General features: G+C 40.8%; 1 protein-coding gene across 1 annotated transcript in view; it reads left to right on the top strand.

The window, feature by feature from the left end:
- The window catches only part of ABCA1 (ATP binding cassette subfamily A member 1), a 122,345-nt gene extending 105,760 nt beyond the window's left edge, over positions 1 to 16,585 (top strand). The window contains exons 37-50 of the mRNA XM_090274517.1: positions 672 to 849; positions 3,114 to 3,229; positions 3,336 to 3,480; positions 4,932 to 5,055; positions 6,121 to 6,250; positions 6,511 to 6,631; positions 7,429 to 7,491; positions 8,131 to 8,237; positions 10,263 to 10,404; positions 10,778 to 10,912; positions 11,897 to 12,000; positions 12,597 to 12,689; positions 13,333 to 13,576; positions 14,419 to 16,585. Coding sequence (XP_090130643.1) covers positions 672 to 849; positions 3,114 to 3,229; positions 3,336 to 3,480; positions 4,932 to 5,055; positions 6,121 to 6,250; positions 6,511 to 6,631; positions 7,429 to 7,491; positions 8,131 to 8,237; positions 10,263 to 10,404; positions 10,778 to 10,912; positions 11,897 to 12,000; positions 12,597 to 12,689; positions 13,333 to 13,576; positions 14,419 to 14,559 — 1,843 coding nt within the window. The 3' untranslated portion in view covers positions 14,560 to 16,585. The remainder of the gene's footprint in view (positions 1 to 671; positions 850 to 3,113; positions 3,230 to 3,335; positions 3,481 to 4,931; positions 5,056 to 6,120; positions 6,251 to 6,510; positions 6,632 to 7,428; positions 7,492 to 8,130; positions 8,238 to 10,262; positions 10,405 to 10,777; positions 10,913 to 11,896; positions 12,001 to 12,596; positions 12,690 to 13,332; positions 13,577 to 14,418) is intronic.
- Positions 16,586 to 18,491: the final 1,906 nt, after the last annotated feature.

The raw sequence follows: 18,491 nt of genomic DNA, 5'->3' as shown, positions 1-18,491 counted from the left end.
TTTGCTATGTATGGGGCATGGCACAGTCATTATTTTTGCTTAACTTGTATAAAATATCAATATATGTCACTGGGATCTTTATACCAAACTTATATAAAATTTATATATATATATAGTTTATATTAAACATTGTTTATTGGGCTTACAAGACTGTTCTTATAACCATCTGATAGACATGTTAGAGCATATGTGTTAGATTGATATGCCACCCGCTGGTGTTTTCAAATTTATTTACAGCCAGGAATGAACTTATTTGAATAGTTTCATACTAGTATTTCAGCTTTATTTAGTTTTCAAGCTACACTAGTCCTTTTTGTGAAAATTTGCAGCTTATTGCTCTCACAAGGTCAAGAATAGTGGAACAAAGAGAATGCCATTAGGCCACTCTTGGACGTCTCTGAGTAGTTTCATTGGACAGTGGACTCCTTATAACCTCAGTTGAATTAGTTTTGCATTTGAATGGTCATATTTGAGTATTTTTTTTGTTTTGTTTTTAACTTGAATATAATAATCTTTAACCCTGAAAAAATATATTTGGTGACCAGGTTATTTTTCCCTGGGCCATGCTTCAGACGTGTGTGTGTGTGCGCATGTGTCTCCTCCTGAGTCTTCAGTTGTATCAGGGGACCCTCATATCCTCACTGCCTCTTTTATTTATTTATTTTTTTCAGGATGACCACATCAGTGGATGTCCTTGTGTCCATCTGTGTTATCTTTGCCATGTCCTTCGTTCCAGCCAGCTTTGTCGTGTTTCTGATCCAGGAGCGGGTCAGTAAGGCAAAGCACCTGCAGTTCATCAGCGGAGTGAAGCCCGTCATCTACTGGCTGTCCAACTTTGTCTGGGACATGGTAAGACCGCCAGTCTGCTGCTGCTGTAGACATCTCCCTCAGGGCCGTGGATGGGATGAAAGAGGCCCTGGCTCTTGTCAAAGTGTTCTCACTAGTCTGAAGGTGAATGAAAGGAAGAGACAGAGGCAGTTGTATGCATTCACATCCCCAAACATGGTGTTAAGTTCAGAGCTGATCTCACACCAGAGAGAAAAAAATCTGTCCACACTGACTGCAATTAATACTACCACCACCACCTAATTTCCTCATGGGAAATGTTTCAAAGAAACGTTGAAGTGGAAGATTTAGGCTTGTCTGATAGGTTTTAACCTCCAGAGTCAGGCTGTTCTTTGTCTCACAGGGAAATCCATCATTCGTTTGAAAACTCTATACATTTTACCAGAAGCTTATTCATCAATTGCAAATAACTTTTCATGCCAGCTGCAAGGTATTGCTTTTGTTCAGACCAATATGGAGGGCTTCAAAGAATCCCAAAGTTCTAATTTTTATAAAGTGGAGCTGAAGTATATCTCCCTGTGTATTCCATTAATTGTAAGCCATACAGAGCAAATTTAATTCTTCTCCCACTGGATAGCCCCTCTGATATTTAAAGGCAACTTTCATTGAACCTAAGTCTTCCTAGATAAGGTGCTATATGAGAACACATTTTGTAATCTCTAAAGCACAGTACACATATGAATGATGATCTGATGATGATGATGATGATCATTATGTCTGTGCTGATTAAAGCAAACCTCTCAGACCTGCCACTCTTTGGATCTGATTGCCTTTGTATGGCCAGGCTCGTATTCTTAATAGCCCTTTTGAAGAGCAATACCCAGAATTAACCTTGTGGTCCAGGCTGTAGTCTGAATGATTATGGTCTGAATGGGTACCAGTCTAGAGGGAGTTGATCTTTATCCTATCCTTCTATTAGCCTAGGGCCATTACATTTTGGAAGTAGCACTGTCTTGTTGACAGTTTGGTAGTGAACTGAAACCTCTCTTTGACAGGTATTGTTAAGTGGGTCTCTTTCACTCTTTACTAATGCAGCTGACGTTTTTGAGCCTAAATGTTATATTTACCCCTCTTTTTTTATAATTAATTAATTAAAATTATTATTTACTTATTTCTAGAGAGAGGGGAAAGAAGAAAGAGAGGGACAGAAACATCACTGTGTGGTTGCCTCTCACTTGCGCCCCCAACTGGGGACCTGACGTGCAACCTAGTCATGTGCCCTGACTGGGAATCGAACCAGCGACACTTGGCTCGCAGGCCATATATTTACCCCTCTTAAACTGCATTTTGTTAGTGTCCATTTGCTTTTATCTTGATTCAATAATTATTTTATTCAGTAAACACATACTCCCTTTGTGTGCGATTCTGCCAGGCACAGGAGATTCAGAGATGGAAGATCAAGTCCCTAACAAAGGAATGTCACTTATGTTCCTTTGCAATGTCTGTCCCTCCCATGCTTTAGAGCCTCTGAAGTTTGCTATAATCATGTCTTCTTCTAAGTTGTTGATAAACACATTGAGCAGAATGAGACTGAAGCAGAGCCCCGAGGCTGAAGCTGCAAATTCTTCTTACAGCTGACAAATGCACTGTCACGTCCCTGCCTGTGCTTCGTTCTGCCAGCAATGAATTCTCATCACTGTCTCATGGTCAGGGCTTCACTTGTGCATTTTTAAAAAATTTATTGTTTAAGAGAATTTTTATAAGACTTTATTTGAGCCAGACTGATGACAGATGCTGTGGAGCAAGATCTCAGATGCTCCCTATTTGTGCCTTTTAATTCTTGACACTTTGTCTGGACAGACTTTCAAATTATTCTCAGTGTGATGAAACAGATCTAACATTCATGTTATAAGCATTTACCTCATAAATAGATTACACATGAGATTGAACTTGGGCAGACTGTAATATAGCATTCACAATGAAACAGACACAGTCATCTTCGGGAAGAATAATGGAAGCTTATTTGCTGTCTGTGAAATCAAAATGTCTCTTAGCGGGAATCCATTGTTCAGCAGGTTTACTGAGCGTGACACTGTGGCTCAGCTGTTGGGAAGACAGAAAGGGCATTCAGTTTATAAAATCAGCCAAGGGTAAAAACGCTTGTCAAAATGTATTGTCCAGTATATTGATTAATATTTTATGTGGCTTCATTAATTCAAAGGTACTCACCAATATGTCTACCTGCCCTTGTCCAATGACGGTGAAGACTTGGGAGGTGTTGTGTCTTTGACATAGGGGTGAACTTGGTTTCCTTGTTTCACTTTTAGTGCAACTATGTGGTCCCTGCCACGCTGGTCATTATCATCTTCATCTGCTTCCAGCAGAAGTCCTATGTGTCCTCCACCAACCTGCCTGTGCTAGCCCTCCTCCTTCTGCTGTATGGGTAAGGCACCTCTGGGTGGTGATGTCGGTGGGTGAGGCACGTGACGCCCCATGTCAGAGAGAAGGCAGGGGACACCCGGTGGACATTTGTCCTTGTGTCTCACCAGGTGGTCGATCACGCCTCTCATGTACCCCGCCTCCTTCGTGTTCAAGATCCCCAGCACTGCCTACGTGGTCCTGACCAGCGTGAACCTCTTCATTGGAATCAATGGCAGCGTGGCCACGTTTGTGCTGGAGCTCTTCACCGACAACGTGAGTGCTGCGGGAAGAGCAGCTCCTGCTGGGAGGAGCATCAGCAAGGACAGTGTTTGATCATGACCTTGCGCCGCCTGTCTGTGGGACTGACACCCCCCACCACTCTGTCCTTTTTCATATTCTCTCTTCCTTGGCTTGTGTAGTACCTTCTTCCTTCTCTTCCTTATATGTCCCCGATCAAACCTTTCTATTTCCTTGGACAAGTTCTTTCTTACTCCTTTCTGTTTAAATATTGCTTTTCCAATATTTTTTCATCTGCCGTCTTTGCCTACCACTTCCGATGCTCTCTCTGGGTGGCACCATTCATTCCCGTGAGCTTTAGTCTCACCTTCTCACTTGTGTGGTGCATAGCTCTGTTCCGGTAACTTACAGATACCCCAGACCCGGTATGTCCTAATTGTCTTTCTCCTTAGAACCTAACATTTCTCCTGCCTTCCCTGTCACGCTTTCCTGGATGCATTCCCATCCACTCAGCCCCTCGAGCTGGCAGCAGCTGAGCCATCTTACGCGCGTTGCTTCTGTTTATTTCCAACACTCAACTGGTTACCTTGTCAGTTCCTCCAGTTGCAGATCTCTTTAACAAGGGTCCCTGTCCTTTCCTGCTGTCATTGCTTTTGTCCAAACACCTTAACACATAAGGCCTTCTAGAGGTGCACAACCTTTCCTGGCCTTTTCCCACCGTACCCTTCCTTTCCCAAGGGGCTGTAATCTTCAGCTGAGTCGTCCCTTAAACCCACCAAACTCCCACATGCCTGGCTTCAAGTGCCCTTCTTCTGTCACAGGGTCTGCTGGTGTCTGACCCTTCAAGACTGAGCCCAAATGGGAAGCTTTCCTTTCCTGCCGTCTGGGAGGGGCTCTCCCTTTTCCCTGGGCCCCCAGAGCCCTCAGTTCCTGCCTCCATATGGCACACACCCATCTGTGTAGTCATTGCCTGTGTGCGTGCCATCCTCCTCAGAAGAGGGACTGTTTCTTACTCACCTCTGCTCACCTGTGCCCTGCACAGTGCATCCAGCATCCAGCAACTTCATCAGTTGTTGGATATTTGGCTACTGTTGGCTTGACGTATTTAAGAAGAATTACTTAAATTTTCACAAAATCCTGAAACTGAAATACTGACCCAGACATGAGCAATATACTTTTAAAATGCTAAGCAAATATTGTGATGGATTTGCTTGTGGTTAAACATAACCGTGTTTGTAAACTTCCCTCCTATTTCTCCATATTCATAGTATTATTCCAAATTTTCTAAAGAGCAAAATTTTTATTATGTTATATATCATTAGCTGTGGCTGCTGCTGTTTATTGATATCTGAATTCAAAGGTTCAGCTTGACCTCAGGGTATCCAATTTTTTCCTCCACTCCCATACCTCAGACTTTGATAACATTTTTAGCGTCAACCATGAATGACATTCAGTCTCCCTCTGTCTTCTTTATTTATTTATTTTAGAAGCTGAGTAACATCAACGATATTCTGAAGTCTGTGTTCTTGATCTTCCCACATTTTTGCCTGGGACGGGGGCTCATTGACATGGTGAAAAACCAGGCCATGGCCGATGCCTTGGAAAGGTTTGGTGAGTGACACAGTGGTCAGAGGGTGTTCTCGTAGAGATGGCAGTTTGCATGGGCCTTGCCAACCTGGCCTTTGTTTTGCAAAGGGGCTGGTGACTGGGCCCAGGTCTTCCCCCCACTGATAGGGCTAATGATAACGTAGCTGTTGGTAGCACGGGTCTTGTGACACAACCATTTGGGCCTGTGACAGCACTGAGAAAAGTAAGAGGGCAGTTTTGGAGGAAAGGAAAACGTTGTCTTTAGCTTGAATCTAGTGCTGAATGCCCCTGGTTGGGATAGTCAAGGTCATTGCAAAAGTCAAAACACAGCTTTGAGAATTAGACACAGACCAGAGAATCAGTAGGAAAGATGCAAACTTGGGCTCATTAGGAAAATCATGGGTCTGTAGATGTGGCTGTATATTATCTTCTATATAGTCTATAAAAAGTTAATTTACTGCAGCTCTTTCTACCTTTATAGCCTTCAGAAGTATTTTTCCTGTGGCTACATTACTACTCTATACCCTGGCTCATATAAATTAGATGGGCATTGCTCTTTAAGGGACATAGAGCAGAGATCTTTATTTATTTATTTTTTAAATTTGGAGGTACAAAGGAGATGAATAAGGAATTTAAAGGAACATTTACATAGAACTAGGTGATTTGATTGTGTTTCTAGGTTACATTACATGCTACTGAAGGAGCATGTTTTTAGAGTGGCCTCTAATCTTAGTGAAACTTACAATTTGTTGAAATAACTGACACGAAAATTTACCCTGGATTGTTGCCTTTTTTACAAAGGATTTTGGCATCTCATAAAAAGGAGACATTACATATCTTAGATGATGTTATAGATCTAATACACATTGGCTCTGACATTCTGATTGATACTGAATCACAGTGTATTTCCCCAAAATCTTACCCTAGCCAGACTTGGAGAGTGGTCATTCCCTTACATTTTTTCTCCTTGTCATGGGTGACGGCCATTAGTGTTTCCAGGAAGAGAAGGGCATTTGAGCCTGAACTTGAGGAAGGGCTATAGTCTTTGGTGCTTCTATTCTGACCAGATCTCTGCATTGTTTCTACCAGGGGAGAATCGCTTCGTTTCGCCACTCTCTTGGGACTTGGTGGGACGAAACCTCTTTGCCATGGCCGTGGAAGGGGTGGTGTTCTTCCTCATCACTGTTTTGATCCAGTACAGATTCTTCATCAGGCCCAGGTGAGCTTTTTCTCAGAACTCATGGAGCACCTGCTTGAGGGTCACAGAGAAGCACGTGGACATACTTGTCAATGACATGGGGACCGAATTGAACTCAAAACAGATAATCAAACTGTATTCCTAATGGGGACTTCCCCAGGCCCCAACACTGCCAGTCCCGGACACTGTGGAGAGTAGGTTTTATAGGACTGCTTTAGAAATGATCTTTCTCTTGAAAAACAGCTTCACAGGTTGACTTTTCTTACATTTTTTCCCCTAAGACCTGTAAAGGCAAAGCTTCCTCCTCTGAATGATGAGGATGAAGATGTCAGGCGGGAAAGACAGAGAATTCTTGATGGTGGAGGACAGAATGACATCTTGGAAATCAAGGAGCTGACTAAGGTGAGGAAATGAATATAGGCTGTGATAATGTGTCTTAAATTTTTTCTGATTTATATGTTGGAAACTAGCATTTTGCTGACTTGCTTAATGAAAGGAGCATGTGTCTCAGCATGTGCATCTACTCCAAGATTTGTCAATTTAATTTTATTTAAAAATATACCATGGACATTTCTTCATTAAAGAAGTCCTACTGAGAGTACTTTTGTAATGTGAATTCTTATTCTTGAGTGTATTTGTTTTTCACCCTTACATTTATATATTAAATACTAAAACATTCTAATATTGTATACCTAGTCAAAGCTAAGTAGGGAGACTAAATGGTTGATTTGAGTTTCATAGTCCAGAAGGCTGATCTGTCACCATTGCTCAGGAGGAGGGTCTGTTTCAGCCCCTCTAGGTGCCAGAATACCAACAATTCACTTTTCTGTAATGTGTACAGTATTTGCAATGTTTTTACCCTGTATAATTTAATTTTTAAACATCTATACTATATATATCAGGTAAATGAAAATGTTTGTAGACATTAACAACCAATATGTTTTGTAAAAGGTTGATATTAGATTTAAAAATAAAAAGAAATTCACTTACATTTTGAGCTTCAGAGTCATTCCAAAGTTGGTTGCCACAGAGACCGACCAAAAACCAAGGCTCTTGCTTAGCACATCTAATATGTGACTTAATCTTATTGATTAGTGTTATCTCGTGATGTGTTTGGGCTACAATTCCCTTTTCCATAGTTGCCTGGGATAGCTGTGAATTGCTGTGGCTCATGAATTTTTGCATTTTGTTTGTTGCAGATATACAGAAGGAAGAGGAAGCCTGCTGTTGACCGGATTTGTGTTGGTATTCCTCCTGGCGAGGTAAAGGCACTTTGCCTACATTGTATTTGTCCCTATTAATTCAGACTGTCTCTACCCAGTCAAACCACAGTATTTGTAAGGGGATAAAAGTGGCTTTTAAAGGCTTCTCTGTTTGTGTCTATGTGAAGCAATCAGTCATTGAGAGGGATGTGGAACCCATATGTCAAGAGAATGATTTTGGATAATCTCAGACAGAAGAAGAATATGCATGCCCAACATGTGATTTTGTGGTCTGCTCAAGATGATGATGAAATTCAAATCGATTTTTAAAATTAGGTTTTCTCTTTTCTCATTCATGTTTGTGTTCTTTTATGCCCTTTAGCCAGCTTAAATAATGAAATTTGACCAGTTGGCCTTCATTACTGCTTTTCACTCATTAGCTTTGGCCTCAGCTTAAGGACTTGATAATATTACAAAATACACCCACATTTAAAATGATTCCATTCATCATTAACTACCTGTTTAAATGCCTATGTGATTCCTTAAGACCAAGAAAATATTTGACTCTTCATTGATATTTGAGAATGATGTTTTTGGATCATGTTATATAAAAACTGAGCTGAGGTGACTATTTCATAACGGTCATTTATATTCAGATTTTTCATACTTTGCTTAAACCACTTACCTCATTCTTTTCAGTGCTTTGGGCTCCTGGGAGTCAACGGGGCTGGGAAGTCATCAACTTTCAAGATGTTAACTGGAGACACCACTGTGACCAGAGGAGATGCTTTCCTTAACAAAAACAGGTGGGAAAAAAAGTGGTCTGTATTTTGCTACAAAGACTTTTATTACTTATTTAAATATATTGCTTTTTATAATGATCACATCTAAAAATGGTGAAGTACAATAAAGTGTAAAGAAGAAAATCAGAATCATCCATAATTGCACTGCCTAGAGATGACCACTACTTACATTTCCTTTCAGCTTCATTCTGTTCTATAACAGCTTTATTCAGGTATAATTTACATATCATACATTTTTTTTTTTGTTTTAAGAACACAATTTGTGATGTTTAGTAAATTTGCAGTTTTGCAACCATTGCCACAATCCAGTTTAAAACATTCTCATCACCCCAAATTTATTTTATATACACATATAAATGTATTTTAAAATTGAATTATACAGTATCTATATTTTTAAAATTAGTTTTCATTGTTAATGAATATATTATGACTATTTCCCTAAAGGGTACATATTCTAAGATGTAGAATTTTATATTTTGCGTAAGATTCCCCTGTTTCCTATATTATAGTTTCTTTTATCAATTTCTTGTTGTTGGACATTTGTTAGTTTCTGTTTTTCACTATGTAAGTATGGCCCGTACTCTCTATGATTATCTCCTCGGGGAAAATCCCTACAAGGTAAAGACTGTGCACTTGCCAAGCTGCTACTATCTGAAGATGCACAGGTCACTAAGCAATCTGATCACCAGGGATACAGCTCCCCTTTAAAGACCTGTAAGCAATGGTACAAGGCAGCAGCTTTTGCACTTTTCTGACCATGACCCATAGTAGCAAATAGCTTTTACATCTAAACCCAGTAAAGACAGAGACATAAATGAGCATATAATAAAGTTGTATAAAACAATGCCTACTTCTACTACTCATAGGGCATTCTGATATTCCTTATTCTACTCTCTACACTGTGTTGTTAAAAAATACTAGTATGACCCAATACATATGTTTCACAAGCCACGGATGGACGATGACTCACAGTGGAATAATGGCTGGAATGGCAGAGGGGGCTACTGGCCTATAAAATTGAGGAGAATAAGGAACTTAATATATTTATGGGTCTCCTCCCGTACCTCTAAGCAGTTTTTTCTGCAGCAGTGTGAAGGAGGTTTACGAGAAGTCTAGAAGAGCAGGCCTAAGGCACAAACCTGCTTCCCCAGGTGCCAGGCTCCTGGGGCATGTACCCACGAAGGCAGTAAGTGGCCCAAACTAAGGTTATAAGAGCTCGCTTGGGCAGTGTAGCTGTGAGGGGCAGGACGTGTCCGCGGGCGCCTCAGTCATAATTCTGGTGGATCTAGAAGCACTCATTAGATATGCAGAGAGGAGCAAATACTGCTGAAGGGCCAAAACTCAGGGCTGTTCAGCAGTGGTGGCTGTCGTGCATCTTTCAGATTGGATGTGGACTCTGAGCTTCTCCCACATCAGGGATTCTTAAAAGCCACCCCACCAATATATATGTAAAATTGTGTTTATAGGTTTATTTTTCCTATCACCTTAAAAACCAGGAGGCTGCCTCAGCTGGATGTTTAGCAGGACTGGGGGTGGGGAGGTTGGAACACTCTGTGGCCGATGGGCAGCAAAGTGCGGAGGGAGGTCACACCCAGAATTGCTGGGCCTCCTCTGGATCTGAATGGCCCTGAAGGAGACTTTGGAGCAGCCAGGCACTTGGTGCATATGACTGAACCACAGAGTCCCATCTGGGATAGAAGTGAGTGTTACAGCCTCAGAGTTGTATGACTGAGGTTATTGGTAAAGATGGTGCTGTGCTTGGGATGGACTCAGGAATTCTAAAATGGGACTGAGCTTACAGATTGAAGTGTTGTGGTGACCAGATGCAAAGACTGGGCAGGATAGAGGCAGGAACCCTGACTGCCAGGAGGGGCTGGCATTCTGGGGCAGAAAGGCTATTCCTACAGCAAGCTTGCTCACTGGTACTTTGTCGCATACAAGCAGACTTTATGGGAACATTAGGCAAGATTGTCAGATCAGAGTATCTCTGAATGCCCAATACCTGACCAGTTTTGTTTTTCTTTGCAGTATCTTATCAAACATCCATGAAGTTCATCAAAACATGGGTTATTGCCCTCAATTTGATGCCATCACAGAGCTGATGACCGGGAGGGAACACGTGGAGTTCTTTGCCCTCTTGAGAGGAGTTCCAGAGAAAGAAGTGGGCAAGGTACCGTGGGCACCAGCAAGCTGGCCTGCCTCATTTGGCGTCCTGACAATATACCTTATGGCTTTGACTTTCACATGACCACTGGCTTCAGGCTGTTTTTCTTCATCGATGCAGCAATGTGAAATGCTGGCTCTTTGCCCTCACTTTCAGGGTGGGTCTCCAGGGTGGTGGTGGAGTGGGGAGCGGTGGGCAGGCACACGCTGGAGGGCAGAGAGGTGGTGCCATTCTCCCTGCGTTTGACTCTGTGGCACTTGTCAAGTCGTGATTAGAGACTCTGCTCTTATTCAGTGAAAGAATTTTCCTATGTGAGTATAAGAAAGCATGAGAATGTTACCAAACCAGATGAACGTCAGGTCGCTTCTCATTGCTCTAGGTCGGTGAATGGGCAATTCGGAAGTTGGGACTTGTGAAGTATGGAGAAAAATATGCTGGTAACTACAGTGGAGGTAACAAGCGCAAGCTTTCGACAGCCATGGCTCTGATTGGCGGGCCTCCTGTGGTGTTTCTGGTGAGTGTGTCTGTAAATGGGAAACTATTCTGGCCTGAATGGAAAACAGCAGTTTTCTAAACTGTACGTCCAGTGATGTTGCATGACTTGCATGCCAATGACAAGCACCCCTCTGCTCACCAGAAACAGCAGAGCAGTCACAGAGAACCAGAGGGAAGCCCCCTTGGCCTCTCCCTGACACACCCCAGGGTGGTTCTTCCATGCCCTCTGAGGCTCCGAAAGGGAGATGTGACAGGAGCCTCGTTTCTCTGGCATGGAGAACCCTGACAAGTGTGCCGAGGCTGGGTGTGTGCTTTGACTTTTCTCTGAGACATTCTTTTTTATTGTCTATGTGTTCATCCCTGAAAACGGGGAGGGTGGACCCGGCTTCGAGATCCCCGAGGTAGCACCTGGGCCATAGTTCCTCACATGCAGATGGAAAACAGAAGATTAGATGGGCCAGAGGCCCTTGACCCTTTTCTCTGGGGAAGAGCACTGAAGTTATTACAGGAAGAAGCCTGGGGTTGAGGCTTTAATGTTAGCCAGGCCATTTGGATCTGGAGTTTGTTTAAGACTAGCAAGTACAATAAAACAGGCTAAGCTGGAGTGAGCAAAAAGAAAAAAAGGAGAGACGGAATTTTACCAAAACCCTATACTGACCTCCATAGAGATTTCAGCCAAAAAGAATTTTTAGTAGATGTTTGTCAGTCATGAAAAGATGTTTGAAACTAAATGACTTGTTTCCCCCTTCCTTTTCTTTTTTTTTGGAGAAATTTAATTCATAAAAATGTAAGTTGAGTTTCCTGCTTCAGTGAGATTTTTATAAAAGTGAACTTGTTCTTGTATGTAAGGTCTGGTTCTTTGGTCCATCAATGAAGGACTATAATGGTTGAGTTAAAACTTAGGCTATTTCAGATATGCTTCTGCCTCTAAAACGAAATCTTTCTTTGATGTGGTTTCTTTTTTCTTCATCAAATAATAGGATTTATTTTCTTCTAATTACAGGATGAGCCAACCACTGGCATGGATCCCAAAGCCCGTCGATTCCTGTGGAATTGTGCCCTCAGTATTGTCAAGGAGGGAAGATCAGTAGTGCTTACATCTCACAGGTCAGTAGGAAAGACCTGGCTTGTCTTCTACAGGGTGTGATGTTAAAATTTCTAATTGACATAAATGGCCGTTGTATAAAAGTTAGAAAATACAAATAGGCAAAGAGAAAAATAATTATAGTCACCTGCATTGCATCACTTGTAAATAACTGTTACTATCATTGGGCAATAATATGTGTGCCTTTTTCTTATGCAAATCTATGTATAGAAGCGTGTGTGTCTCTGTGTGTGATTTATGAACAAAAACGCAAGCTTAGTGGAATACTGCTTTTTTTTTGTTTAGCAATATATCATGAACATTATTCCAAGTCAGTCATCATTTCTTATAGCTGGATAGTAATCTGTTAGAATACATTCCAAATTTATTGAGTAGTTCTACCTTTTGTAGACATTTGGATTGTTTCCAGTTTTGTCCTGACTGTAAACAGTATGGCAGTGAACAGTGTTATCACCGCATCTTTGTGTGTTTGTAACACGTTGTGGTGATACCTTAGGAAGCTGGGAATGTTTCTTTGAAATGTCGGATGTTGTGGTGATGATCTAATGGTTACAGGAGCCTCTCTCTAAAGCTTAAACCTCATTCTGTTTTCCCACAGCATGGAAGAATGTGAAGCTCTTTGCACTAGGATGGCAATTATGGTCAATGGGAAGTTCAGGTGTCTTGGTAGCGTCCAACATCTGAAAAACAGGTAACGAAGATCATTTCTTTGGGATGGCCCCTACTGAGAAAGCTTGTGTTATCTGTTTGTTTGTTTATTGAGTGAGTGAGTGTATAAACAGCGGCTCTAATATAAAGGGAAATAAACTGAACAAAATGGTATAGCAGTAAGAATGAGGGCTTGGAAGTCAAACAGAGCTGCATTCCAATTCTGTCTACCTTTCACTGGTTGTGTGGCCTTGGGCAAATCCCTTCCCCTTTGAGAGTCCATTTCCTAAGGAATATTTACCTTCAGCGTTGTTATATAGATGAAATGGAAAACTTGATACTTGCTCGTATGGTCAGAACATAGACTTTGGAGTCCAACAGAGATGGGTCCACACCCTGGCCCTACCCCTTATGAGCTCTGTTTCATGGGCAAGTGACTAAGTCCCCGGGCTTCAGTTTCTCTGGAACATCTGTCAGGCTTCACAGGTTCAGGCGAGGATTCAGTGATATCATGTGTCTGAGGCCCTCAGCATGACGCCTCATAGAGCAGGTGCTCAGTAAATGAGACCTAGTTCCTTCCCTCTGAGGCTCCATGCTGGGCCTGTCCGGGACCAGGGACCTCTTCTTTATTCTTTTGAGAAGTTTCCTGAGGATCTTCCATGTGGACTTTATTTTTTCGCTTTCAGGTTTGGAGACGGTTACACAATAGTTGTACGAATAGCAGGGTCCAGCCCTGACCTGAAGCCTGTCCAGGAGTTCTTTAGACTCGCCTTTCCAGGAAGCGTCCTCAAGGAGAAGCACCGGAACATGCTGCAGTACCAGCTCCCGTCCTCATTGTCTTCCCTGGCCAGGATATTCAGCATCCTCTCCCAGAACAAAAAGCGACTCCACATAGAGGACTACTCTGTTTCTCAGACAACACTTGACCAAGTAAGCGCTGTGAGGGTCAGAAATAGACTTACGTTCTAGTGTGCAGAGTCCTGATCCCTTCCTCACCCCACTGTGGACCCCAGAGCAGTGTAGATTATCTGAGCTTGAATTCCCCATCTTCTACTAGCTGTGCTTTTTATGAACCCTCTCTGAATCTGAGAAGGGAGATGATGCTCCCTACTTTATATGGTTATTATGAGAATAGACTGTAATAACACTCTTAACAACTACCATTTATTGACTACCTACCATGGACCAGACATTTTGCCAGGTGCCTTATCCTATTTAATAAATAACAGCAAATGGATCTTGGCAGTTAGTAGGTATTCAGTAAATGTTAGCTTTTGTCCTTCTTTGGCTTACATAATCAAACCTATATGAGCCAAAGTAAATAGATGATTGAGCAGTTGGTGATTTTGGGGTCAGTATATAGTTTTTAGTTTTTAAGTGGTTAATGCTTTTTCAAGTATTTCCCTCTCACACAGTTTTCTAGTTAATCTTTTTATGCACTCTTATATTTTCGTACCTGACCTAATATTCACATAGGGAAGAACACAACTAGCCCTGGCAGGTGTGGTTCAGTGGATTGAGCGTCGGCCTGTGAACCAACAGGTCGCCGACATGATTCCCAGTCAGGGCATATGCCTGGGTTGTGGGCCAGGTCCCCACTTGGGGGTGTGCGAGGGGCAACGGATTGATGTCTCTCTCGTACGTTGATGTTTCTCTCCCTTTCTCCCTCCCTTCCCCTCTCTCTAAAAACAAATTTTTTTAAAAAAGAAAACACAATTAAAGATAAAACCAAGGGGGTCTCTATAAAGGTCTATCTTTCTTTCTCTTGACAGGTATTTGTGAACTTTGCCAAGGACCAAAGTGATGATGACCACTTAAAGGACCTGTCATTACACAAAAACCAGACAGTAGTGGATGTCGCAGTTCTCACATCTTTCCTGAAGGATGAGAAAGTGAAAGAAAGTTACGTGTGAAGAATCCTGGCCATACAGGGTGGCTGAGAGAAAGGAGGAACTTGCCCTTCCTCTGCACAGCGTGAAGAGTCCAGAGGAAAGAGCTGGACGTTTCTGTGGGAAGAAGCAAACTGAATACTGTACTGATACTATTCAATGCAATGCAATTCAATGCAATGAAAACAAAATTCCACGACAGGGGCAGTGCCTTTGTAGCCAATGTCTTATGGCTCTCGAGTGAACAAAAGACTTGAATTTAGTTTATTACCTTATACCAATGTAAAACTCTAGTAGGGAACCCAGCGGACATATGGGTTTGAAATCATACCTTTTTTTGTTCCATTGTATTTTCACTGGGGTTGCAACAGTAATTCATCAAGTAATCCTGGCCAGTGATTATTTACCCAAATCAAAAGACATGCATGCACATCGTCACTCACTGAGCTGTGCCATGCTAGGAGACCAGTGTCCTGGTGACACCTCCATTGGTGGCAGTGAGTGCACCGGAATTACTAGTGCCAAGTTGTGCTCAGAACGTTCGAAGCACCATGGTGTGTCATGCACACTTTTGTGAAGGCTGTTGTACTCAGAGTCTGTTGACATTATCAAACATCAGGTGACAAAATGGTGCCATGTGTGGGAGAAAGCCCTGCTTTGATTCCCTCGTCAACAAGCTGCTCTGGCTGTGGTAACATGCACGTTGTGGGTGGCCCTGGACAAGCGAGACTTGGTTTCGTTGTTACGTTGTCTCTCACTTGGAGCCATGCGTCTCCAGGGTCATCTTTCTGGGACTCTTTAAATGTACTTGTGTCCTGGTAAGAAGCAAAGAATCAGCAGCCAAGTTGTTGGGGCTGTAAGCTGCTGAGGCCGGGCCACAGGATTCGAGAGATGGTGTGTTCGAACCTGGGCAGGCCTGTGTTCACTTGCCCTGATTGTCTGCCTACACGGTACACTGCATCTCAAGATCTCATTTGACACAATGTAGTATTATTTCTGGCTTTTTTTGATTAATCTAGAATATGAAAAGGTGGAGTTGTATTTTGACAAAAATCTTTGTACTTTTAATGTTATTTGGAATTTGAAGTTCTGTCAGTGACTTCTGAAACCTTCAAGTGGCCTCTTTGTAGAAGCCTGTGGCATAGAGGAGTATGCCACACGGCCTTGCCAGCTGTATTTTCTTATGTAAGTTTGCAGATGGGTTGTCTGACTAGTGCCTTGTGACTAGAAAACAATGTGATGGTCAAGCTCTCGTGATATTATATTTAAGTTTCTGTAAGATCATTTAAAATGCTCTTAATCTCAGTTCATTAATCAAGTTTATTTCTTGAGTGTGTTATAGCTGAATGAGGACAGATGGACGGATGGATGGGGTGGGGAAAAATTAAGTTTCAGGTTTCCTGTGCCATGTTATTCAGCTAACTGGTTTACAAATATAGGTGGTTGTGTTGTGGTGGCTTGTGGGATCCAAAAGAAAGAAACTGGATAGCCCACTTTTTGAAAATGGCAATGCAAAAAGTCAGGAGGGTTTAATGTTGTAAGGGTCACAAGACTTAAACTATGAATATATTTACAGAGGAGATAGCTAGTTTTAAAAGTTATTGAACAAGACAATTTGTGCTTATGGCATTTAGTAACTTCAAATAGTTGGCTTTGAAGATCTGAGACACTGCATTCGTAAAATCTCAAATTTGTCATTTCTTCAGTCACTAACATATCATGAAACAAATAAAAACAACAGATGCTCCCACGTGAAGTATATTTCAGATTTTTCCAACCCAGTCTTATTTTTTTAGTCCGTAAACACTTTAAAAATATGATTTTACTAATGCTTAACGTTATCTGTCTTGAGATAACAGAATTAGGGAACTTCTATTTGGTGAAGGTCTTTTATTACTTGTTTTCTAAAATTTATTAACTTTCAGATCTTTTAAATTAATTTATAGTTTTTTAAAAAATTTACAGAATGTTGTTACATAATCATTGATTGGAAAATAATATTCTTTTAGAAATTAATGCCATTATTGTTTTCTAAAATGATAAACAAATAATGAAGGTGTAGTTCCCAAACCTAGAAATTATAATGAGATCATTTTACTTAATGCTATCTAAAATGATATAAAATTCATATAATTTAGTTTCTCCTTGTTTAATATTTTTAAAAATCAAACTTCTGTTAGTTTTCCCATTTCATTAGAACCAATGTTTGAATTTTCTACTATATCAAATCCATGAGCAGATCCTTGCTTTAATGACTGACTTCAAGGCTATATTTTAAAAAAATTCAAAAGACACTGAACAATTTTGAAAAAAATACGATGTTTCAATATAGATTTAAAAGGATCTCTTCTGAAGCTAGAAACAATCTACAGTTACACAACTTCATTAATACTGTTATGTTTTAGGCTATTTATATAGTGGTAATCTACTAAATTTTCCTGTGTAAACATAATAGAAATTTTTACCAACTCTATACTCAAGTAAAATTTCTATATATTCCCTGTGGAAATGTTACTATGTGAGTTTCAGACATTCCCAAGTGTTCAAAGATTTCTGCTTTTGCTTCTTTTGGACATCTTGGAAACCTTATTAACAACTGTGAATATGAAATATACAAATAAAACAATAACAAAGCCCTGTGTACCTAAATGCCCAGCAGTTGTTTTTTTTTTTTAAACCAAACCTCAAACTACTGTATTTCAATATCTGTACTGAAAACAATGCATTGTAACTATTAAATGTTGCACATCATTCATTCACTGTATAGTAACTATTGACTAAAGGGATTTGTCTGTGTTTTCTTCTTGTGGTTGTATATATCAGGAAAAATTTTTCCCAAAGAGCCATGTGTCATATAATATTGAACCACTTTGATACTGAGATATTAATTTGTACCCTTATTACTATTTACTAGTAATAATATAGTACTATAGTAATTGCTCTAATTATCTTTAAAATTGTTGCATCCCTTTTATAGAATGTTTATATTCACATAAGGAGTAAGTATTCTATTCTTTCTTCTTATACCCTAGGATGAAGCTATGTTTTTGTGCTTTTTCTTTATCATTGGCCCTTCATTCCAAGCACTTTATGTTGTCTGTAATGGGATCTATTTTTGCACTGGAATATCTGAGAATTGCAAAACTAGACAAAAGTTTCACAACAGATTTCTAAGTTAAATCATTTTCATTAAAAGGGGGAAAAAAAAAGAAAAAAAATGCATTTGTCTGTAACTTTATATGAAGTATTAAAGGCATATTTCTATGTGGTAATGAGTCACGAAATAAAGCTGTGACGTATCTGTTGGTCTATATAATGTGTGTGTGTGTGTGCATTTGTAGCACCACCTACTGTTAAAGCAATTTAGAAAAGGCTAAATGTCCTATTCATCACAAAAGAGAACTGAAGGCACTACTTTGAAATATTAAAAAGGGTGTTTTGCACTTTCATGATTCAGTTAAGACAGTAACTGAAATTAAGTTTAAAAGGTTTTTAGTTAACCCTATTCTGCTTAATGATTGATTATGAAGCTGTGGAGATTTCTGAAAATTCTGTAGCTACGCCTGTTCAATAAAAGCCTCATTTCTTCATTTGGTATTAAGGAAGCTACAAAGGCAGCCTTCAGTGCTCTTCTGTTTATTCCACCAAAAATACAAGGATGCAGGGTGGCAAGTGTATGGCGAGGTGCTGGGAGAGGTGGAAGGGTGAACACATGGGGGGAGGGGAGAAGAGTGTGGGCAGAGACGTGATACTAACATCAGAGACGCCTTCCCTTCTGTAAAGTGCTGTGCAGTCTACACCCGAGATTATGTAGTGCTGTGATGAGACGGGATGTACTTTTCACAGCTAATGAGCAATAAAAGTCTCAGAAATGACGTCTGTTTATTTTGGTACTGGAAGAACGTCTGTCCAACACCCCCGATGCAGCAGCACAGTGGCGTCGTGGCTCTCCTTGT

The sequence above is a fragment of the Furipterus horrens genome, unplaced genomic scaffold (genome assembly GCF_987537825.1).
Source record: "Furipterus horrens unplaced genomic scaffold, mFurHor1.1.pri manual_scaffold_4, whole genome shotgun sequence".
Lineage (NCBI taxonomy): Eukaryota > Metazoa > Chordata > Mammalia > Chiroptera > Furipteridae > Furipterus > Furipterus horrens.
Note: the sequence above shows the minus strand (reverse complement) of the source record. Positions and strands in the feature narration are given on the sequence as shown.